Source organism: Phodopus roborovskii, unplaced genomic scaffold (genome assembly GCF_943737965.1).
Source record: "Phodopus roborovskii unplaced genomic scaffold, PHOROB, whole genome shotgun sequence".
Taxonomy (NCBI): Eukaryota; Metazoa; Chordata; class Mammalia; order Rodentia; family Cricetidae; genus Phodopus; species Phodopus roborovskii.
Genome location: NW_026126517.1, coordinates 32,059,661 through 32,083,529, shown reverse-complemented (window position 1 = coordinate 32,083,529; position 23,869 = coordinate 32,059,661). Strand labels below are relative to the sequence as shown.

General features: G+C 41.4%; 3 protein-coding genes across 5 annotated transcripts in view; 1 reads left to right on the top strand and 2 right to left on the bottom strand.

The window, feature by feature from the left end:
* Nrg4 (neuregulin 4) overlaps nt 1–3,869 on the top strand; it is a 60,609-nt gene extending 56,740 nt beyond the window's left edge. For both annotated transcript variants that reach the window (XM_051197513.1, XM_051197512.1), the window contains one exon: nt 3,593–3,869. The gene's annotated coding sequence lies outside the window, so the exon portion shown is untranslated. The remainder of the gene's footprint in view (nt 1–3,592) is intronic.
* Fbxo22 (F-box protein 22) lies at nt 1,108–16,240 on the bottom strand. Its single transcript, XM_051197514.1, has 7 exons — nt 16,057–16,240; nt 15,773–15,911; nt 10,955–11,042; nt 9,864–9,959; nt 6,883–7,047; nt 4,010–4,175; nt 1,108–2,056 (listed from the first exon to the last, which is right to left on the bottom strand). Exons 1-7 carry the CDS (start codon nt 16,188–16,190, stop codon nt 1,639–1,641), a joined length of 1,206 nt encoding a protein of 401 aa, XP_051053471.1. The 5' UTR covers nt 16,191–16,240; the 3' UTR covers nt 1,108–1,638.
* Nucleotides 16,241–17,736: 1,496 nt separating this feature from the next.
* Ube2q2 (ubiquitin conjugating enzyme E2 Q2) overlaps nt 17,737–23,869 on the bottom strand; it is a 57,913-nt gene continuing 51,780 nt past the window's right edge. For both annotated transcript variants that reach the window (XM_051197510.1, XM_051197508.1), the window contains 2 exons: nt 22,091–22,157; nt 17,737–19,464 (listed from right to left, as the gene is read on the bottom strand). In XM_051197510.1, coding sequence (XP_051053467.1) covers nt 19,433–19,464; nt 22,091–22,157 — 99 coding nt within the window. In that variant the 3' untranslated portion in view covers nt 17,737–19,432. The remainder of the gene's footprint in view (nt 19,465–22,090; nt 22,158–23,869) is intronic.

Genomic DNA, 23,869 nt, shown 5'->3' with positions numbered 1-23,869 from the left:
TATCTCAAGGTTTGCTGATTTTTTTTTTTTTTTTTAAACAAAATATATCACCCACTTGCGTTCCCAAACCTTTTACATAAGTGCCCCCTTTTTGTGTGATCCTTTAACACCCCGTCCCTTTTTACATTTATACAGCAATCCCCCCTTATGACAGTTATTCACTGAGCTTAGGGAGCAGACAGTTGAAAGGTTGGCGTGTTGGATCTTTAGAACAAGAGATGCTGTTCTAAATCCTCTGTACATGTGCTTGCTTTATACAACATCCTAACTTCCCAGTGTCTGTCTTTAAAGGGGCAGCTTTACATCTCCAAATCCATCTTCTCTTGACTCTGGCATTTGTTGATCCTTGCAACATTTTACAAGCAGTGCCCACCAAAACCAAAGAAATCCAACCAAGCAAGCACCTTGTATTAGCACCTCAGGTATGTTGCTAATTGTTTGTAGCAGGGCCTCTTAAAAGAGCAATATAGTTTTTGCCACTAATGCTGAGTCAGGAAGACTCTCTTAAAGGAGCCACAAGGCCATGCTTGTCTCTAGCAAACAGAACCCACCTGAAAAATCGCTGCTACCAAGAAGCCATTCTTGATTTTGTTCTTTTGTTTCTAAAATCGCTTTTTAAGCTTTTGTCAGGTTTAACATGGAAATTCATGTCCCACGATGCTGGTGCCATTTTGTTGCTGGAGTTTCTTATCCTCCTGGTGCAAATTTTTGCCCTGTAGAACAGTCTAGAAATAGGCATTGTACGGTCTATTATGGAGGGTGCAATGTTAGTATAGACGCCTAAGGTTTCTGTGGTCCTCTCCACAATGGAGTACTGACTTCTCCGCAGTGTCTAAGGTGACTCATGACCTGCCCACATTCCCAGCAGTAAGGAGAAAGGGGCAAACAAAAGTCACGCCATTGCTACAAACACATAACACAGGAGTACTGAGAAATATAGGCATGTAAGTAAATGAGTAATTGAAGAGCCAGGTGTCCATCGTAGCATGCTCTGTAAGCTCTGATGCTCAGGGGAAACTGGCATCTTACATCTCTCCCCCATCTCCAGATTCTCACTGAGAAAAGAGAAGTTTACATCCATCAAAAGCAATACATAGACTAGTTGAGTGGGTTTTCAAGTATATTTTATTGGTATAAAACCAAAATATGGTGATATAATTTTCAGAAGTGTGTGAAAAACTTCAGTCTCTTTACTGTGAAGAGAAAATGCTAACTTACCTAAGAGCAACTTCTTTATCGGTCAAGTAAAAAGTAGTATTTGTTACAGCTGCTGAGAAAAATCAAAAGGCAGGAAAAGACTCAACATATCTCTTTATTAAGGGAAAATAAAGTCATGATTGTGCTAAAAGTTCTCCCATAACAAGGTCTTCCGCCTCCATCTTCCTGGTGGCCTCCACCACCTCCCAGGTGCTGGGTCACAACAGCTTTGCTTGCGCCTGACACCAGCCTCACTTCTTGATCTGTGTGTACAAACTGTCCATCTATATATTAAACGTGATCTCAGGGCCTGACTCAAAGCTAAATACACAAGGAACTAGTTTTGTTTAAAATACTCACGTCCCAAGTTTCTATTTTTCTGAAAAAAGGCAAACCCCACAGCTCCATCCTGTGAGTGGCACTATCAACAAACAAGACAGCTTATTTAGAGGTCCCCAGATGAACGAGCATCATGATGGTTGTATAGCTGTGGAACAGGTCCTCTTCCTTTACCTCGTTACACCGCCTCAGTATAAAGTTCCCAGTGACTATCCGGTCACACCCAATCTCCCCATTTCCAAAGAAGCCGAATAAGGGGACGCTGGGAAAAAACTTTCTAAATGCGTCAGACTCCACATTGCCCTTGGCTCTGTAGTACTGGAAGCCGCGGCCAATGCACGCGAACATGAAGCCGATGGTGTTCTGTTCGGGGATGTTGGCTGCTTTGAGGCGTTGCATGGCCGCCTCTACAGTCTTGTCATCATTCACATCCTCATTGAGGAGAACCGTGGCACTCTGGATTCTGTGCCCACTGAAGGACAGTCCAACCACACCCGCGGCATCAATATCCAGAGGGTTCCTGAGAACAAGAGAGAAAACTATCATCAGCTCCTGATTAAGGGAGGAGAGATCTGCTCCCTTTGGCGAGTAGGCTTTAGTTTGAGATGTATCCTCTCAGACAGGGATTTTTTTTCCAGCCACAAATACAAAAGCTCTTCTGGGTTAGTATCTAGTAACTATCTCTCTGACCCTTCTAACTGGAACCTGGTGGTTTATGTATGCAAAGACAGACATACATCAGCTTGGGAGAGGTGGTGCTGGCAAGTACTCTGACACTGATACCATCCCCATCCCATGACATCTACATAAAATATGATTTACATCATGGTATCTTCCTTCCCACCCCATCCACTGTTAATTACGAAAGATACATTAAGGATGTACGCATATATGGGCCAGGTGTGGTGGCACACACATTTAATCCCAGCACTCAGGGAGGCAGGCAGATCTCTGTGAGTTCCAAGTTTCTTACTAAACCAAACAAAAATATAATCATGGAGGATAATTTTCAACTCCTCAGGCTTAGCTCTGTGTTGGCTAACCTTTTAAAGATTGCAATGTTTTCTGTCTTGTTTATTGCTTGGAGCTTGAATTTGAATTTTAAAACTTCACAACTTGGGGTGGGGTGAGGCTAGAGAGGTGGCTCAGAAGTTAGGAGCATGTTCTGTTCATACAGAGGTCCCAGTTTGATTCTCAAGTACCCACAGGAGGCAGTTTTCCGCCTGTGACTTCAATACCTCTCTAGTCCCCGAGGGCACCGAATTCATGAGCAGACACATAAAACACATTACTAAATTGTTAAAACCCTCTTCCCATTCCATTGGTGAGCATGCACGGCATATGGATGGAGAGCAAAGGAGTCCTTTCTCTTTCCACCTTGTGGGTCCCAAGGATCGAATGTAAGTTAAATCAGCCCTGCTAAGACTTTTTAATCAAACATTTTCTTAACTAGAAAAACCCCACTGCATTATCAGTAAAAAATTATAAAGCATATAATGAACACCCACTGGGAAGAAACACACACCTCAAGTCCCTATTAATCAACAACTGAATTGATAGAATGCACAAGATTCTCTGGGTTAGCAAGAAACTAAGATGGTAAGGCACCAGTGGTGCATGTACACACACAAAATCTAGTATACAGTTCTCAAAACTGAAGGCCAAAGAATACCAGTAAGGTTCCCACAGGCTGTTGTTCTGAACTCTTAGAGCCTGACAAGTTTTGCCATGAATATTTGACCCATGTGTGTCAAGGAAACATGGAAAAACTTTAAATGGCTACAATCTGATCAAGAGAGATCATCTTTGAGAGGTTAAAGTTCGCTTCAGATACGAGCATTCCATCAAGTGGCTGTTTAGAAAGATTGGCTTACTGCAGCCCCTCCCCTGTACAGCTTAGATTCCTTCCACGCAGGGCCACTGCAAACTTTAAAAAACAAGCTGCTTCAACCTCACCTCAGTTCCCCTTTTCCTTTAAACACCTCTCCCAACTCTATATTGAAATAAAAGTCACATGCATTTATTTTAGCCTTATTAACGACCCCTTCATTTGCAGGAGCAACATCACAAGGAGGACCAGACTATAAAATATATCAACAGGCAATGCTGACGGAGCCCAACCCTGATGTTCTTAAAGGACAATAAATGCAAGTTAGTTCCTTGCCTACAAACAGAATTGTGTTCAGACAGTCTCTTGGCAACACCAAAATGAATGAACAGGTACATAGCAATTCCTTTCCTTTTGTATTTTTTTGAGACAGGTATCACTTTGTGTAGCCTTGGCTGGTCCCAAAATCATCAGTGTAGACCAGGCTGCCCTGAATTGAAGAGATTCTCCTCAGAATACAGGGATTAAAGGTATATACAGTGCCACACTCTGATTTCTCAAATTTGTTTGTAAAAACCCCAAGTAATGAGAACCTGAAATCGTTTCCATTCACCCATGAGAGAAGAGCAAAGTGCCCAGGCTTACTTCTCACAAGTCAGTGAAGACAAGTTGTCCACCTGGCCTCCAGCCAAGATGATATTCATATTGCTGAAAGTACTGACTACTCGATGCAGATAATTACTGGCTCCCACCTTACAGCAGTTATAGCCAAAGACAAGGACCACACGAAGCTCAGGGTTATCCAAAAGACCTGCAGAGAAAGAAGTGAGACACAAGACAGCCTTTAAACAATGAGCTGTAATTAGTCCTGCTTACCGGCACCACTGGGTGACATGCAAGTGATGATGTGCTTCATTTTCCATTAATAAAAAATGACTAATCTAGTCAATGCCTCACACAAGCAAGGACACAGACTGAACAGCAGCCCTAGGGGACCATGTTAGGGGGCTCTGAAACCCAATTCCATGCATGCCAGTGACCTAGAGTTTATAATGTGGTCTAAAAGCAGCTCTACCACTAGCAGCCAGCAAGGGCTCAAGGGAGCCAGCAGTGCCTCATTCCCAGAGCTCCAGGCTTCCAGCCGAGTCTCCAACAGCCTGTTTTCACTGCATTAATCTAAAGCCACCAGTATTTCAAACAGGTGGTTTCTGGGACAGGAAGAAAATGCAGTCCCTAACTACACCAATATTTCCATTTAACTCAGCCACATGACTTCCATCAAACAGGAGTGAGGCTCACTCAGCAAGATTGAAGCAGGCCACACCATAATGCTCAGGCTGGGCTAATGAAGAATGAAGAATCCCGGTACATTAACACCCAACCCCACACTACTGCACTAGAGTTTTATCTTACCAAATGTAAGCCTGTCCTGCAACCAGAAACCCATCCTGTGATTCCAGTTAAATCTCTTAGCAATCCTTTAATGACAGAGCTTTTGTAGAGACAATGACATGTGACATTTTTTTCTAAGCAGCTCATATCCACTTTCCCTGAATGTCTCTCAACCTCCATACTGAAATGTATATTTAAAAATCTCTTAATAAACTCCAACTCTACTACACAGCAGCTCATCCTGGAATTCTTTTCTGTGCTGAAATCTAGGAAACTTGACCTTCAGGTCACAGCATGGAGTAATATCTCCACCCTAATGCAGCTGATAAGACAATCAATTATGGACAAATAACACTTTAGACTCTGCCCCTGGCCCAGTTCTAATTCTCCACATGGTTAAACCACACTGTGCATCCCAAGCCAGTTCTGGAGGGTCCCCCTTCTTACAGATAGGCCTGACATTGAGAGGGAACCCTTTTCTTTTGTAGAACAAATCTGAGTAGGAAGAAGCCTATGGAGCAACAGTTAAGTCTAGGTTAGGAAGAAGAGTGTCACTTCTAGGGAAGTGACTAGCTTGGGACAATGGCATGGCCATTCAAGAGAAGTCAGTGTGAAGAGACTCTGCAGGAGATATGCACCTGACACCAACCTCTGGTCTCCACACAAATGAATCTGCAACATACAAGCACACGGAAAAAGGAAAAGTTGTCTCAGTGAAGTCTGGAAGCTACCCCAAAGCCCAAGCTTGTAAACAGTTCCACTGCAGGAACAGAGTGCCTGCACCTGTCCAGGCCTCTTCTACACTGAGGCCATGTGTGGTGCTCCCAGCTTTAACTGTCCACACCTTAATGCTCTGTTCCATCCCTTCCACTAGGCACTCCTCTTACTATCCTGTTTACACTGCCCAGGACAGTGTAAAAGCTGTTCTCAGTGTGTATTGTACATTCTGTCCTCTGAGCCATAAATGCAAACTTGCCTTTGCTGTTACAACATTTTTCTATTACTGGTCTTTAAGCTGGGATTAGTTTAACTTTTCGGAACCTATTTCCTTTGTCTGTAAAGCAAAACTAACCTGTAGAGGTACAAGGACTCAACCGCTGTTGACTTGTATAATAACAACATGGAGAAGTGATCTGAGGAAATTACTAAGTGACATGCCTGAGTGCTGATGCATAATGGAGGTCTACGTCTTTAGGCTAGCCCGTCTACACATAGACAATACAGAGTTAGCACTAACTTTGAGGAGCACAGTGATAGTGTAAGCCCAATCATTTACTCTGTAGATGTAGATGGTGAAAAGCCTTTCCATTGCTTTGCTGGAGTAATTAGTTGCCTACTGCAACAAGTAAGTTTTCCCACCAAAGCCTGACACTAAACTATATTTGATTTATCAAACTCTGGAGCAACCTTAACTGTTCATTTCCTGACATGTCACCAAGTTCATGCCTATAGACCAATGCCAACTTTTTCTTCTAAAAACTTATATAATAAATGGTTACTAGGAATATTTATTTTTAAGCTGCCCAAATGGAGTCTCCTTTTTTCTTTTTTCTTTTTTTTTTTTGTTAACTAGGAATATTTTAAAAAACAAGTTTTTCTGCTGTAAATAACAAAAATAAGGCAAAATTATCAGTAAGAATCTACTGAAGATCAAGAATTCCTTCAAAATTCAACTATAATTAATGCATGCACATATGTACCTTACCTCACAAACTGTCTACACTTCCAGTTCCCGGGAATCTGATGTCCTCTTCTGCTCTCCACGGGCAGCACACATAATGGTACATACACAGCTTACCAACAGAATACTTATCAAAAAATGTTCATCATATCTGGTTTTCTAGGATTTCATGGCAAATAAAACAAATCTGAAACCAATTCTACCAATCACCAGTCTTGTCAACAGTAGCCTAGCAGCCACTAGCTGGCCAGAATTACAACAAATTAATCAACAAAATAAGCAATTAATAATAAGTAACAATGCCAGGTACCTTTAAACCCCCAGCACTCAGGAGGCTGAGGCAAGAAGATCTCTGAGATCAAGACCAGTCAGAACTACATAGTGAGACCCTGCCTCAAAAACAAAGCAAAAAATCCAAATAACAAAACAGTAAATAACAACTTACCCACTTCAGCAAGCTGATGTCGTTCAAGTGTTGAATTCTTGGGGTCCTTAATAAAATGAAAGGGCTGAATTTTTATTCCTTCAATTTGAGGGAATAATAGAGCAAAACCAGATTCTCCAATTTCTATTTCCTGAGGTCGATTGCTACCTGATCCCATTGGAGTCACTGGGGAGAAAATGACAGCTTCATGAGGACATCCAATAGAAACTGGTTTAGTGAGAGCCTCAGTCAACCCACTGCATCCTCCTAACTGCAGGGTGGGCCATCATCAAAGAGTTGCTCTTAGAGTAAACACAGTTCTCTGGCAATTTCAGGGTGGTAATCCTTGCACCGTACTTTCAAATATGTTCAGAAAGAAATGCTTTTTATAAACAGAGAAAAAGCAAGTGTCCAAACTGTCTGCAGTTGCTGAGGCTAGACAAAGGACCAGAGGACCAAGGTTCAGTTCCTGTAACCCACATGGCTGGCCACAATTGTTCCAGGGGATCTGATGCCCTGTCCTGGCCATGAACACTAGGCACACACATGATGCAGACACACGCAGGGAAAACACCATACACATAAATCGTTTTTAAGTGTTAAATTTCTAGAAACCCAAACTAAAGCGTGTATGTGTCTGTGTGTAGTGGGGGGTGGGGGTGGGGGTTATTCAAAGAGGAAAAACCCAGAAGACAAACTCCACATGATATACTGTAAATTAAAAACATAAGGCCTGTGGTGGTGTCTTGGTGGTTAACTTGACAGAGTTTAGACTATCATGCACTCAGCGCACTCTGTGAGTGATCTATATAGGCTGAGAAGACACACCTTTGACCTTGGGCAGACCATCCCAGAGCCCAGGCTGCAGTCCTGCAGCCAAGCAGCAACAGTCATCCTCTGCTCCTTCAGCAAGGACAGCATGACCAGCTTCCTCAAGCCTCTGCCACATGACTCCCTTACCAAGATGTACTCTTCAACTGCGAACTACGCAAGTTCCCCACCCTCACTGTATTTGGCAAGTATTTTGTTGCAACAGCAAAACAAGCAACCCCTACAAAGCACAAGAAGAAAACAAACAGTGTTTAAATTTGAGTAGATGCAGGACAGTCCAAATTAAAACCACAGCAGAGTGAGCCAGCCATGTCACAAGCCAACATAGTACCCAGTAAGTACACAAATGGTATTCAACACAACTAGTCATTAGATTTTAAGAAAACATTCCAAGAAACTCCATACAATAGCCTGGTTAATATTCACACACCATGACCCCAGTAGCAAGGATGCATAGCAACTGTAACCCTCATGATATAATTGAAAAACATTAGGGGAGAGGAGGAAAGAGAGGGAGAGAGAAATAGAGGGAGAGAGGGAAAGAAAGAGAGACTCAGACCATATGACAGGACTCACATGGAAGGTTTATTGGGAGAGGCAAATGGAAAGGGGGTTGAGAAACTGGCCTCTGGAGATGGAGCGGTGGAAGAGGAGAGACAGGAAGCAGGCCCTGCCTTTTATAAGGGGATGTGTAGCACATGTTACTAGCAACGTAGCTGATGAGTACTGCCTGAGTACTGCCCAAGGGGCAGGCCAGCATAATGCCTGAATGCTAACACAAACACTGTTCAGAGTACAGGATGGTAGAAAGTTGGAAAACTAGCCATTTCTTTCTTAGTTAAATATATTTCAGTGCTAAGACACAGCAAGTCCATTCCTTAAGTTTCAGAGAAACCTAAAACTTAACAAGAAGTAACAGCCTCATTCACAATAGCTAAGATTGGAAAAATCACAGTCTATCAAAACAAGAATGAGAAATAAATCTTGTCCCATTTGTACCTACCATAGAATGAAGGGCTGGGGGCATGGCTCAGTTGGTCAAATGTCTGCTGGCATTTGTTTACAGGCATGAAGACCAGACAGAGTCTTCTCTTCCCATACCCGACCCCCAGACAAGCACTAAGGTCAGACAATGGGGGAAGCAGAGAAAAGCAAATCCCTGAAGTTCACTGGCCAGCTAGCCTAGCTAGAACGAACAGTAAACCTCACGTTCAATGAGAGACCCTGAAAAGCCTTCTCAAAAGACCAACTGAAAAAGATACTTGATAACATGTGCACATGTGTGCACACACACAAGCTTTAAAGGAACTACTGTAATAATTACATTATTTGTAAATGTAACAAATGACACTCAAAACATGCTAAAAATACTTATATTGAGAGCCAAAATACTAAAAGAGGACCACCATTTATAAGACAATGACCAGGCAAAACTAACCAAGCACCATAGAAGTCAGAACAGGAGTTTTGGCAGGGGCTATCAGGAAAGAGTAAAGAAACAGGCTCAAAGCACCAGCAGTGAAGACCAGAAACCCTTAAGACCATGTCTTAATCTCTGTTCTATCACTGTGAAGAAACACCATTGATGTGGGACGATGTTCTGTATGCTGTGAATATGTGTTGCTTTTATTGGTTGAGGAATAAAGCCGTTCTGGCCAATGACCAGGCTGAATAGAGACAGGTGGGAAATTCAAACAAAGATGCATAGGGAAAGAAGGCAGAGTCAGAGAGTTGCCATGGAGCTACCAGGGAAGCAAGATATGAACTAACAAGCCATGAGCCTCACAGTGAAATATAGAATAATAGAAATGGATTAATTTAATTGTGAGAGCTAGTTAGTAATATGTCTGAACCATTGGCCAAACGATTATAACTAGTATTAAGCCTTAAAGAGTAGTTATTTGGGAACTAGTGGGTGAGACGAAAAACCTCCAACTACACACCATGACCAAGGCAATTCTTTCAGCTCTTAGGCAGCCTTGAGATCTGAACTATGAACCTCAAAAACTTGTTAGATATTAAGTACAATGTACCACCATGACAAGGATGACTAATGCTATTGTTTTTAGGTGACCAGAAATGTAAGTGTGCTTTTCAGTTATAAATATTTCATCAATCCATGGGATCCCACATCAAACTAAGCAAGGAAAAAGAAAGTTAATTTCTCTCACCTACAATTCCTGGGGTCACAATCCCAAGGACTTGACACTGCTTGGGGAACAGCTTCTCAAGGGCAACTGCCATCTCCATAGTGGTTCTTTTCCTTGCTGTAGCAATACAGTAGCACAATTATTAAATATCCATTTTTTTTTATTGTCAATTTGACAGTGCTAAAAAAACAAAACACAAAAAACAGTATTTAACAACCAAAAAGGTTATGAGGCTGGGGCATAGTTCAATTGGTAGACACTAGCCTAGCATCCAAGACATTCCAGGCTTGATTGATCATCAGCCAGTGTTACATAAACCCCACAGAGCTGCTGTAATCATAGCACTGGAAGGTGGAAGCAAGAGGACCAGAAGTTCAAGGTCATCCTTGGCTACGCATTAGGTTTTGAGGCCAGCCTGGTCTACATGTGACTTTGTTTCAAAGAAAAAGGAAAAAATGAGGAATGAAGGGAGGAAAGGATGGAGAAAGGGAGGGAGAGAGGGGGGAGGGAGGGGATACTTTATAGGAAAGCCTGAACACTTTGATTAAAATATTGGCTTCCTCATTTTTTGTGTCTGTTTTATTCAAATTCTAAACCCACCCTTCACCATCACTAGTTTGCCTTTGCCTTCTGTTCATATAATACTGTTGCCCAAAGGCATCAAATCTGGCTCAACATTGAGTCTGTTTACTGGATTTCTCGGTTCAATGGCTGTCACAGCACAATTGTCAAGTCAGACACTGTCCAAATCAAAGTCTGGGCCAAAGGGCCCCATCTTGGATTCTAAGCAAGCCAAGAGCATGTCTGTAAATAGCACTGCGTTATACATGAACAGACTTGGATAACCAAAGTCAGGCTCTTGTCTTAATAAAGAGAAGAACACCTGGAGGATTAAGGTATTTCAAAGCATGAAAAACCTCACTGCAGTTGTACCAGGAGGTCAGACATTAATTTGCACACAAAGGGCTCTGCAACTCAAGCCAGATACAGGCATGTGTACTAGGAGCGGCACCAGGTACCCAAAAGAGTCAGAAGGCTTATTCTCAGGTCAGAGCTAGGACAATGTTGAAACAAAAACAAACACCAAAGACCCAACCCTTTTCTCTCTATACCTCTTTTATGGCCGCGACACTCTTCCAAGCTAATGAAGGTTTCAGAATCTGCCATATAAAGAACTGTCCGTGGTAAGATGCGAACATTCTGTAAAGAGATTGGATTGGATTCTGAGTCTGTGAATGCGGCTGGCCTCCCTGGATGTCCATCCCTGAATGCAACAAATCAGCTGCCTCCATCCAAAGTCCTCTTACTTCTCAGGGTCACTCCTACTCTTGTCAGCTTACTTTCGGAGTAGTAGTTTTTTCATGACAAATTTATCTCAGGCTCAAGAAGTTCATTTACTCTTTTAGAACAGACATTTGGTGTACCAGCTAAAGCTGCCTCTCACCTTACTGAACAGTCATGACAATAGGAAGATCTCAACAGAGTGGGGGGGGGGAGGTGCACAAGCTGTTTCCCCACCCCCTTTTCTGGCTTTCACTGCCAGTTCCCAGCTTAGTAAAATCAGACCTGGCCAAATGTGAACAGGCTCCTTGCCACCAAGCCCCTTGAACTTACTTGTTCTCTTTAAGTACCCTAGAGCAAACCTCTAACACCTGCTCCTAGATGGCACACCCTCTGCACATAGGACCTCCACATGACAACCTTTATAGCCCTGCCATTCTTATTTGTGTTCTATCTCCACTCTGAGCAGGCTTCTGCAGGCCACTGGCTTTCCTAAGCCCCACATTGTATACAAGGGTCGGAACAGCTGAACTAAATGGAAGGAGAGACTTCTTGCAAGTGTTTCCTATCAGAATGGAATAAAGTGCAACCTATGGATCACACCTTCCAATGCCTCACATTCCGGGGAAGTTTAGATGTTTCAGAGTAGGTTCGAGATTAAACCCCTAAAAGACACTGAATACTATGGTGTGGGCTGGGTAAGACCTATGGCCTATGGATACAAATTTTTGGTTTCACCTGACATTTTTTAAAGTAACTAGTTGCCACAATTTAAAATGCCACAGAATGTGTACATATTTGGGAAATCCTGTTTAGTTAAACCCTGGCAACTCTCAGACTGCTGGCCTTTTCAGCTATGTTGGCAGACCAGCCAGTACCTCCAACTCTGCTGAGTGGCTAGACTCACTTGAGCTTCTTCCTTGCCCTTGGATTATTTCAGTCTGCAAGAGTTAGGACCTGGTCCTGCCTCTGCCACAGCCACCAGGGTAACTTTCACAAAGTAGTGAGGCCTTTAGCATATGTCCTTGTTTAAACAACATACAAGCCTCAAGATGATTCCAAGATTATTCTTCCTCGCATTCACATAATGCCATTTCCTTCCTAATACTCATTAAAAACTTTTATTCAAAAAAGTTACAAATGGCAAGCTGTCTTATAAAAGTTCAAAATATTTTTAAGAGGAAGTTAAGCAATTACCTTATATCTATTAAAATATTCCATCCACAAGATGATTTGGAAAACACAGGGAAAGCAACATATATAACTTAGACACCATGCTTCTATCTCACCATGAATTTAATTTAAGGCTACTATGTGAACTTTCGTAATGATATAATGAGAGTTCTTAACATCCACTGAAAACTTATAATCTGATACCATAAGTAACACAGTAACACATTTCATGCATTATCTTTTTGCCATTTAATCCTTACAAGATCCTATAAGGATACAAGTGAATTATTGTTCTCTCTTTTCAATTTATGGAAATGGAACCTAGGGCTCAGAGAGGTCAAAGCCACATTGCTAGCTTGAGCCAAAATATGGATTATCATCCAACCAATGCAATGTATGAAATGCATAGCCATATAAGAATGATGCCTATTGTGGCAGAAAGTTGCAAACAACCACAGAAATTTAAAAAAAAAAAAAAAAAAAGCACACACAATTCTATTCCCCACAGTAAAATCCTATTTCATTAACATTCTAGCTTCTTTACGAATCTTCCTTTATATTAATCTACATTACACTAAATATATAATAATTTGTTTTCTAACAATTAAAAATTTTTATTTCTAGTATACATATCCAAGTGTGTGCCATGCATGTGTGGATGCTCTCAGAAACCAGTTGTAATTACAAGCAATTGTGACCCACTAATATGGGTGCTGGGAACTGAACTTGGGGTCCTCTGGAAGAGCAACCATCTCTCCAGCCTCTTTATGAAGATTTTTCTTATCACTAAATGTACCTTGTGATTTATAATTTAATGACTTCTTTTACTAAACAGCAGGTTATTTTAAGCTCCCTGGCTGTACATGATACTCCTAAGAACACTTCTGTGGAAATGGCTTTGCTAATATTTTGAACTTTCCCACATAACAGATTTTGGAAACAAAACAAAACAAAAAACAGACTATAGAGTTTTGATCAATATATCAGAGAGAAATAGTACTTCAACAGGCCTGGGAATACAGGCAAGCTTTCTGGGTATGAGTTCAAGAGTCCAAAAAAGCAAACATATACAAGATAGCATAGGAATGAAGATACCACACTCAGGACAGCCACATTAAAGAGCCAGGACTGGAGAAGTGCTGGAGAGATCTTTCAATGGATAGAGCTCATACAGCCCACAACCAACTGTTAACTCCAGAGGATACAATGCATTCTTCAGGCTTCCATGGGCACCTGCACACATGAGCACATAGACAGACAGACTATACACACACACACACACAAATAAAATCTGTGTTCTTTTTTGTAGATAGAGCCAGGTTTCCCGCTGTCTTATTTGGATTGAGTGCATATAAAGGAATTCATGAGTTTCCATGTACTGACAGAAAAAATAGTTCCAGACACACATATGGCCTCTCTGCATCTCTCTCTTCATTCAAGGATTCAAATATGGCAATAAATAAATAAGTAAGTAAGTAAGTAAGTGAGTGAGGGGCATCTGTATTGAGCATGTACAAACTTTTTTCTTGTTATTTGCTAATATAGTCAGTCTACTTAGAGAAGTTAGATATAAATAATCTAGAGATTTGAATTTAAATGTGAGGGTGGTCTACACAAGTTAACACAAACGCTATGCCGATTTATAAGGGACTTTAGTATCTGTGGACTTCAATATGGGGCAACTAATACCCTGAAAATACGAAGAACAGCAGCATATGCAGGTACATACATATATTCCTATTAGGGCTGGAGGTAGCAAACCACTCAACAGCCTGAGTACTCACACAATACAGACCTTAGATTCTAAATACCATGTTCCACTAAAAGAAACCAAGACTATTAGAGAAACCACTAATTGCTCAAATGAAGCAGGGAAAAAACAAGCTAAAAACATCTAGTACCAAAATAGAAAGATCATTCCTAAAAGACTTTGAAAGTACATTGACAGCTCACTAGCCAAACCAAAGACAGTGTGAGCAGAAGATATAGTAACTGATGTATCTTTGAATAAGAGACTAACAGCATGTGAAAACATTTTAGATAGGGAGGGAGAGAGGGAGGGAGGGAGAAAAGGAAAGAGGGGGGAAGAGAGGGAGGGTTCTATCCAGAAATACTTATTAATTCCAACAGGACAGAAGGCAAATACCACTTGAATCAAGTAATTTAAAATAACGGGACAAATGAAAACCAGAGGCCACCTGGAAAGATGCTGGCATCTAATAGACCTCAGTTACACTCAGTTTCTAAATGTTCTACAAACTGTCCTTGAATTTTCTTAAGTGATGAGGCTGGTAAAGTCAAGCTGGAGAAAGTAAATAAATCAAAAGTCACTGGGAATTGAATCCTTATGCTATCAAGTAGTACAGTACCAGGGGAAAATCTCAACAGGAGTCTGAAAACTAGAGAGTAGTATGTTTTCAGTCTCTTACTGAATGATGTATTCTTTACCATCAGCTTTTATTTTGGTGCTAAAATGATCTCCAATTAGACTAGTGATAGTCCCTTTTAGGTAATGTATTCGCTTGGTTTAGTTTCTGTTGCTATGGTAAAGACCATTACCAAAGCAATACAGGGAGTAAAGGATTATTTGGCTTACATATCCGTGGTGATAGTTCACTGAAAAAAACCCAAGGCAGGAACCTAGAGGCAGAAACTGAAGCAGAAGTCATACAGAAGTGATCTTCACTGGCTTGCCTTCCATGGCTTGCTCACTGTGTTTTCTCAGAGGTGGTACAGCCCACAGTGGGCTGGACCTTCTCACATCAAATATTAATCAAGAGAATTCCCTACAGACTTGTCTACAGGCCAGTCTGATAAAAAGCACTTACTCGAGGTTTCCTCTTTCCAGCTTGCGTTAAGTTGAAAAAGAAACGAAAAACAAACCAAAAAAACCTTCTAATTAATCCATTACTGATAATTTCCTAATCTGGAGGTTATATTGTGGTTAAATAGAATATTCATGTTTGCATATTATACATACTAAGGTATAAAGAGCAACTGACCATCAAATAGGCAATTTCCTCTCGAGAGTCCCTGCCACTGAGAGATGCTGGAGCTTTACTGCCAGATCTATGATCGTCTTCATCTCTCCATATACCGACTTTCCCGGATTCAGGGACGCAAATAAGAAAGGGACTGTGGCTTAAGTATTTAGGTATAAGTTTTAGTTCTATTTCTAGTGTGTGGCCCTGGGCAAGAATGCCTTCATTGCAAAACAGAGACACGTGAAAGGTCTTCAGAGCCGTTGTAATAGTTAACACCTGTGAACTTCAATTGCCCACTATCTAATAATGACTAAATAAACCACAGCACGCCCTTACAAAACCTGACGTTTATTACAAAGTCCAGACCATGAGCAAAGGTCCCTAAATTAGAAAAAGCAAAGGCATGTCTCACAATCTTGATTTTTAAAAAAGTTCTCAAAGATGGCCCACCAACCCTGCAAATGACTGATCGAAGCATACACCCATACTTGCCTCAAGCGCCTCTGCTACCACGCGGACCAAGCAATGTCCTTCTAGGTGGCCGGCCTCCGCCACGCCCGCGGAGATCCAGGTCACGCTGCGGTGGGTCCGCAGCACTCTGCGCACACACTCCCTCCATAGTCGGCACACTCTGGGGAACGCAAAAGCATAAAAGGTTGCAGCCAGGCGGACCGTTCCCGCGGCCGAGCGCTAGTAGAGCCGTGCGGGGATCCGGGACTGGGCAAACCTGCCACCCACAGGGATGAAAAGTCTCCTCCCACCCCATTCTCCCTCACCCGGCTACCCGCAGCAGCGCCTTGGCGGGCAGGAAGGTGAACACACGCTCCACCACCTCCGCGAGGTTACTCAGCACGTAGGTACTTCGAGGGTCAGCGAAGGACGAGCCGCCGCCGCCGCCCACCAGCTCCATTCCTCGCCTACCCGCCAGAAACGCTACAGAAGCTCACAACAACCCGAGTGGCCGGCGCACCGCCGCCCACCCGAGCACAGCGCAAGCGCGCGAATCACTTCCGGCGGGTAGCTTCCGGCGCTGGACTTACGGCAACAGCGGTGCGCCGGGTTGTAACCCCTGCGCTGTTCGTGGAAAGGTAACCTTGCAGCCTGTCCTCTGAATCGGCTGCAAACACTCGATTTATTAGGTGAACCTGGTTAACACGTTAGCCCTTCATAAGCATTTGAAGTAACACTCGCCATTCTTTGGCCCTAACTATGACAGACATTTCACAAAGAAGTATTATGATTTGCCAGATCTTCATCGAAGGGCTACTGAATCACAGGGGCAAAGCCCAACAGTCTGTTTTAACAATCACTCCGGTGGTTCACATACATACTCTGAACCACAATGAAAGGAACAGTAAATGCAGCTTCATTCCAACTGAATTCAGTTTCCTAACTGAGGGGCTTTTCTCACCAGCTACTTGATCTGACTGACCTGTTGCTTCTTGTTTTGGTCTCATTTGGGAGTGGTGGTTCATGTCTACAATCCAGCAAGCTGAAATAGGTTCACAAGCCCAAAACAATCTAGGCTCCCCAACCCCAAAACGTAGGACCCTAAACACATTAGCAACTTCTTAATGGAGAAAAAAAATCTTAAAAGCTCCCTGCCCTCAGTAACAAACTGCCACTTTATTCTGGAAACCTTATGGCTACTTAATAGCAAACACATGGATGTCATACAGTCTCCCTAAATCCCACTGTTAATAAAACCCCAGCAGGTTTCAGGGTCCCCGAGAATCCTCAAGTCCTATTTTCAGGACTACTGGCCCCGAACTACTCTATGGATTCATTACAAATAGAGCAACCTGTCATGAAGACTAGGGAAAAGTGAGGCCTGTGTGTTTAAGGAGGACTGCTTTAGATTTTCCACACCTAAGGGGATCTTCAAAGAAGACCACTGTTTCTTAATGCAGTAGGGTGGATGGCATCGACACAAAACATTAAAACCAAAGATGAAACTGGCATAGGAAATTTCAATCAAGGAGAGAAAAAGATTATTATCCAAACATACTGAGCCTAGAATTTTCTTTCCTCGGGTCTTAAGAGATATACTGATAGTGGTGTATTTATAAGGGCCATGAATATAAAAGAGGGAGCCTGCCAGGAGTATTCTGAGAAAATTAGTAATATTAATTAAAATAGCACTTGAGCAACAAGTTGCCAGCCAGCCAGTCTGAGCTGCAGAGTGGGACAGTCAAAAACAAAAAACAAAACCACCAACAATAAAACCAAACCCACATGTATCTGAATTTAAAGAATATAAGGGGGATGGCTAAAGAAAAACTGTGTGCACTATGTATGTACATACCAATTCTAGGTTCCCTACCTCTCTTAATCTTCATCTCCAACACTGAAACTTTCCCACACCCATCTTCTCTTAAATACCCTACACTAGATATTCAATAGAGCCTAAAGACACCTGAATCATAGCATTTCTTACGAGGGAAAGGTGACAAAGCGATTTTTAAATGGTTCTTTATTCATAAACTTGATGCAAGTTTACAAAATTTACTGTACATTGCCAAATAAATCTGCAATGAAAAATAAAATCCAAAAGACAAAGCATGCCAAATGTGCAGCTGTCATTCTGCTAGCCATTAGGATACTAAAGAATTCAATAATGCATTCAAGATTTTGCCTTAGGCTTAAGGAACTTTCTGATGCTTTGAAGAATTCTGCCTTGTCACTTGTTATCTGAGCACTGGTGATCACTTATTTAAAGGGAACCAAATGAGTGAGAATACCAGGTACCTTAACCTGTCCTGTCCTCTTAACCAATGGAATAGAATCATGAGAAATTAAAGACACACACAAAATGCACAAGTGCCAAGTTTCCTGAATTTGGTTTAAAAAAAAAAATGAATCTCAAACCAAATGTGTGTGTGTGTGTGTGTGTGTGTGTGTGTGTATCTTTTGAACTGGGTGGTGGCGGCACATGCCTTAATTCCAGCACTCCTTTGTAAGTTCCAAGCTAGACTGGTCTACAAAGCACATTCCAGGACAGCCAGAGCTGTTACACAGAGAAACCCTGTCTTAAAAAACAACAACAACAACAACAAAAAGAAAACAAACTTTGTACTGGTTTGTGCAGGAAAATGTGCTTCTGGGTTTCTTTTCAAAAGTGCTTAATAACTGGAATTTATATTTAAATCAAAGTTTGGATTAAAAAAATATTACCAACCAAAGAGGGCTGATTCAGGTAAGGCAATAAAATGGAAAATACATTGATTTGTGTCACATTTTATAAAAGAATTAACATATGCTGAATTCCTACTGGTCTTTTGATGTAAAAGCCACCATATGACTATAGCAAAAAATTCAGGGTCTCCAATTTAGCTATTTTTTATATTTTTGCTCAAGGAATCTGTCTTTGTGCCAATCACTTCACAAGTGTATTAGTTTATCAACAATTGCAACACCCCGTTAATAAGTGGAAAGGTAAAATGACCTCATATTTTAGACCTTCAGGCTAGGCTCTACACTGTGGCTCTTCCCAAGTAATGTTCAGCCCAGCAGGACTCTGTCACCCCAGTGGAAATTACTGCTCACAAATGGCTGGCTCATTTTGCTTTACCTAATATGATACAATACAACTAAGATCATACTTCCAGAAACAGTTCAAACCTTCACGCAAACATGAAAAAGTTAACAATTTAATGAAGAGGCTTCCTGTCATAATTTTGGCAATAAAAAGATTTCAGACCTGAAAAATGCTATGGTTGAGAAGACCTAAAATTCCTAAACCAGTATTGACCATCAGTTAACTTTTATTGGCTCTAAATGAACAGGATTTTGCAAATCTTCATACCCCATAGGCTCAATATAGGAAGGTAACTGTAAATTCACAGCTGCAGTAAACTTATGTGGACTTCCCTGCTTGCTTTGATTTCACTTTTCAAGAAAGAGGTGGTAGGGAGTGGCTACTGTGTATACTTATCAGGAAAAATACAGTAAAGGCCCCACTGTTCAGTCCAAGATACCTAAAGTGAGAAAAATGAAAAGGCTGTATCTGGATGTCAGTTGACAGATTATCCACTAAATGATCTATTAGCTAATGTCTTCGGTACTGCTGTTATAGGGCACTCAAAAGCTTATGTCTGCACGTTGGAACGATTTTCTTTAAAGCAACATTGGTCCAGACTTATGTCAGTGCAGTTAGCCATCTTCCTTTGGAGGTGTGTACCAGCCTGAAAAAATAGAGAAAAACATTAACTACTTCAATCCCTGAAGCCTAGGAAAAGGCACTACTGAGATCAGATCCTGTCTCTACTTACAACTCTGCTATTTAACACTAATATAGAACCTTAAAACTTGCTTTTTGGTTATGAACCCAGCATTCTGATATGTTCACAGTATCAAGTCAATGCTTATGAATAAAGCACACTTGTTTTCAACATCTCTTTATGAACAGTTGTTATTCTGTTCATAATCAGTGACAGTATGGAATAACTAGTCTAATGCTAACCTTCCATTTCAATTTTGTATTTAAAAGAAAGCTGGCAATTAGAATTAAAGAAACATTGGTAGCTAAAGTGCATTAAAATTCTAGCTATGCAAGGCAGTCCATCACAGAGTTAGTAATGTCATAATGTATGTCCAAACATCAAGTTACATATGATTAATACAATTTTATTTATCAATTTAAAACAAATAAAAACATGTAAAACTCTGGAACCTAGAAACGCTCTTTCTGATTCTGAATCCACTGCTCTTTCATCAATGCACACTCACACACACTTTCTATAAACATCTTCAAATGCCAATTGCAGGGTTTGCCTTAAGAAAGAAAAAGGAAAGGAGGGCTGGAGAGATGGACCAGTGATTAAGAGCACTGGCTGCTCTCCCAGAGGACCCACGCTATATTCCCAGCACCCACATGGCAGCTCAAAACTGTCTGTAATTCCTGTCCCAGGGGATTCAATAACCTCACACAGACATACAATTGGGCAAAACACCAATATACATAAAATACAAATAATTATTTAAAAGAAAAAGGAAAAGGGCACAAACATGATTGCTGTTCATATTCCATACAAATCTAAACTCTCATAGAAATGCTCAGTCATAGGATGCTCAGTCATGCCTGGTACAAAGCAGAACATACTCATCTGAAATACTAGAAATGGTTATTAATGAAAGCCTGGGCCTGACCTCACTTTGTAACATTTTCTTTTAAAGCTTCAAAATTTGGTTTTGAAAACTATTTCTAAAAGGAACCACTGAGAAAGTGGCAAGTTGGCACTGTCATTAAAATAACACTCAGTGTAAGACACAAATCTAAACTTATAAACTAGCATACATATGTGTGTAGCCCTACATTTGAATGTGCATAGGCCAGAGGTAAGCATTCTATGTCTTCCACAATTGCTCTCCCTTTTTGAGATAGGGTTTTAACCTAGAGCTCAATAATTCACACAGGCTGGCTACAGAGCCCCAGATCCTTCCTTCCCTTCTGTGTCTCCTCAGAGGTGGAATCAGAAGCATTTACTGTCACACCTGGATTTTCATATGAGTCTGGGAATAAACACAGGGCCTCATGTTTGCATGGTTAACTCCCAGCCTACCTAACACAGTTCTAGAAAGTTAAGACCATTTACTACAGATACGCACCCTAAGGAAAACTACTTCCTTAGGGTATCGAATCTGCACAAAAGAGCATTAGCTTCCCTCCCATCGCTACAATGAATTCTTTGTTCAGGGCACTTGGTTACAGAGTGCTCTGCATAGGCACTATTCTTGTTCCTCATGTTTACCAAGAGACACTTTGCCAACTGATGAGGAAACTGGGGCAAAAAGAGATCACAGGCGCTGGTAAATGGCTCAGTGGGTGAAGGCATTTGCCACCGAGCCAGACAACCGACGTTTGATTACCAGAACCCACACAAAGTGTGTGCTGGAAAACACATACACACAAAACAAATATTTCTTTTGTAAATAAATCACAAATAAATCTAAAATAAATCATGTGTTTAAGGCCACAGAACTAGGAACATAAATGGCACTTGCAAATAGGTTTTCCAAGACAGGTGACACAGACCTGTAATCCCAGCTACTGAGGACACTGAAACAGAAGGGTTCAAAACTCAAGGCCTGCCTGGGCTGCAGAGTGAATTCCTATCTCAAAAAGTGAAATGAGAGACAAAAAGACAGAGGGGAGAGAGGAGAGGGAGGGAGGGAGGGAGGGCAGGAGGGAGGGAGGGAGGGGTTGTGGGGAAGCAAAGCAAGAGCAAGGGCACAGCAGGTGACTAAACAATCTGTGTCTCAGTAGTAGAATGTTTTTGCCTAGTGAGGTTCTGGGTTAGATCCTGAGGGAGTTAGGAAGAGAAGGCTATCAAATCTACAAATCTGAAGATGTTTCAGAAGCAGATGGTCACGATCCTGTTAAATTGCTCAACTACAGTGAGAGTTTCGATCTTTAAACACCTTTAATTCTAGCAGAGGCAGGCGGGTCTCTGTGAGTTTGAGGCAAGCCTGATCTAAAAGGTACACAGAGAAACCCTGTCCCTAAATAAATAAATAAATAAATAAATAAATAAATAGCAGAATACAGTTCAAGTGAGCAAAGGGATTTATCCATTAAATTAAATTCTTGGCTCTCAAAGGCACTTAGGGCAAGTCTTCAGGGCACAGAAAGAAGCAGTGTTAAGATTTGTTGCAAGATTATGAATACAGCAAAAGTTTTTTTTCCACTGTAATTAACAGTATTTAATTAAAAAATATGTAAGACAAAAACACAGGATTGGTCAAGGCAAACACAGGCATGCTGTATACAACTTCAAGAATGGCAAAAAGTACTTCTTGAATTAAACATACCATTTTTCTCATGTATCTGTACAATGGAATTATATGACTGTTGGGCCCGTGCTAGATTATACTGATTCTGAAAAAGAATACACATTATTAAGTCAAAACTGTGGCAGATGAAAACCAGAGTAAATTTATGGACACTTCATTACTGTACTTAAAAGGATATTTTCATTTCCCAGAGAATTTGTGTTATTAACTTTCCATATTTGCTACAATTTTATAGGAATAACAAAACCAAAATTGCACTTCACTAAAACCCCACAAACTTCAGAGTTTTTGTTTTAAAGTCTTCCTACCACTGGTCAAGCAGGTAGGTTTATAGTCCTAGTGTGTCTCCACACTGTCAGATCAAGTTAATGGAAACACAGTGGTAATAACATCCCAACGCTTCCTTCTCCTTACATCAAAAGGGATGAGATGCTGCTTTCAGTTCAGAAGACACTGACTCAGGAACCATGCATCTAAATATATGTAGTTAGAAATATAAAGAATGCCCACAATTGTCACACAGTTACCTCTTTAGGTTAAAATAAAGAATTTTCTCTAGGGAGCCAAGTTCAGACAGAATTTTGTTCCATAAGCATGAATGGCTTACACCTTAACTTCAGTTATTATCAGACACGCACTCAGTGCCCCACCTACAGAAGCATATCATACAACTTGTTGCATTGACAAATACACAGTGCAGAACAACAACACAATATAGAAACAGTCGCCCTTCCCATCCCCGCTACCCCTACTAGAGTTAGCTACATTTACTAATTTCTTGTACACCTTTTGTTGGGCCTAAAGAGGCCTGGGCGCGAGGCCTAGTGGAACTTCCTGAGCCTGGCTAAAGTTTGGCAACCAGTCTTTGGCCTGTAACCTCCACGTGGGAGTGACTCAGCAAGGCCTGATGTAAGACTGCCCCCTGCCTAGCTAACACCTAGCTTAGAGGAATATTATTGCCTCTTTTTCTTCATGTCACCTTACCCCATCATAAGATTCCTTCCCCCTACTCCAATACTCCAACCTATATAAGTCCCTGCTTGATGCAATAAACCGAGTTCCTGCCCCTGTTGCATCTGATTGCTATGGGCAAGGACTGGGGAATGGGTGGACAGCACACTTGCCTTTCTTCAGTCCTCTCCTCTGAGTGAGAAACTGCGGAAGGACGATCCTGTACCTCTCTTGAAAGATTTTGCTAAGACATTCATGCACAGCTCTTGTCCAAAGACACACCCTGTAATTGCCAAGTACTGGCAAAAACCATCTAGCATAGAGCTGCTGCATCAAGAACAAGCTTTTGCAACGCTGAGGCCTTGCTCAAGTGCTTCACTATAGGCTCCCTGTGTTTATCAGGGTTTTTCTCCCCAATTTTATGCTATTCTGTATGTGCTGTTAAATTCTTCAGATCTCTCTCAACACCATTCCCTTTTTAAATGTTTTCTTTTCTTTGTTTTTTTGAGATAGGGTCTCATGTAGTTTGAGATAGGGTCTCATGGACTCACTATGTAGCCAAAAATGAACTTGAACCTCTGATTTTCCTGCCTCCATCTTCTAAGTGCTGGGGTGATAGGCATGTGACCATGTACCCAGCTTCCATTTTCCAGCTCTGACATGACTAAAGTCTCTATTTTGTGTTGGTTTTGTATTTTGTATTTTGTGGTATTGGGGATTGAACACATGCTAAGTAAGCACTCCACCACTAAGCTATAACTGTGGCCCTTACCCCTATTGTCTTAGGCCTGAGTGGCCTAGATGTGATCTTTAACTCCGTTTGTTTGATGTTAATCTTTGGGAGGC

Excerpts from the sequence above, each read along its gene's own strand:
- Fbxo22 (XM_051197514.1), bottom strand. The coding sequence starts at position 16,190 with ATGGAGCTGGTGGGCGGCGGCGGCGGCTCGTCCTTCGCTGACCCTCGA. Across the intron at positions 11,043-15,772 it reads TGGTAGCAGAGGCGCTTGAG|AATGTTCGCATCTTACCACG; the intron begins GCAAGTATGGGT and ends ATCTCTTTACAG. Across the intron at positions 7,048-9,863 it reads TGTGACCCCAGGAATTGTAG|TGACTCCAATGGGATCAGGT; the intron begins GTGAGAGAAATT and ends TTTTCTCCCCAG.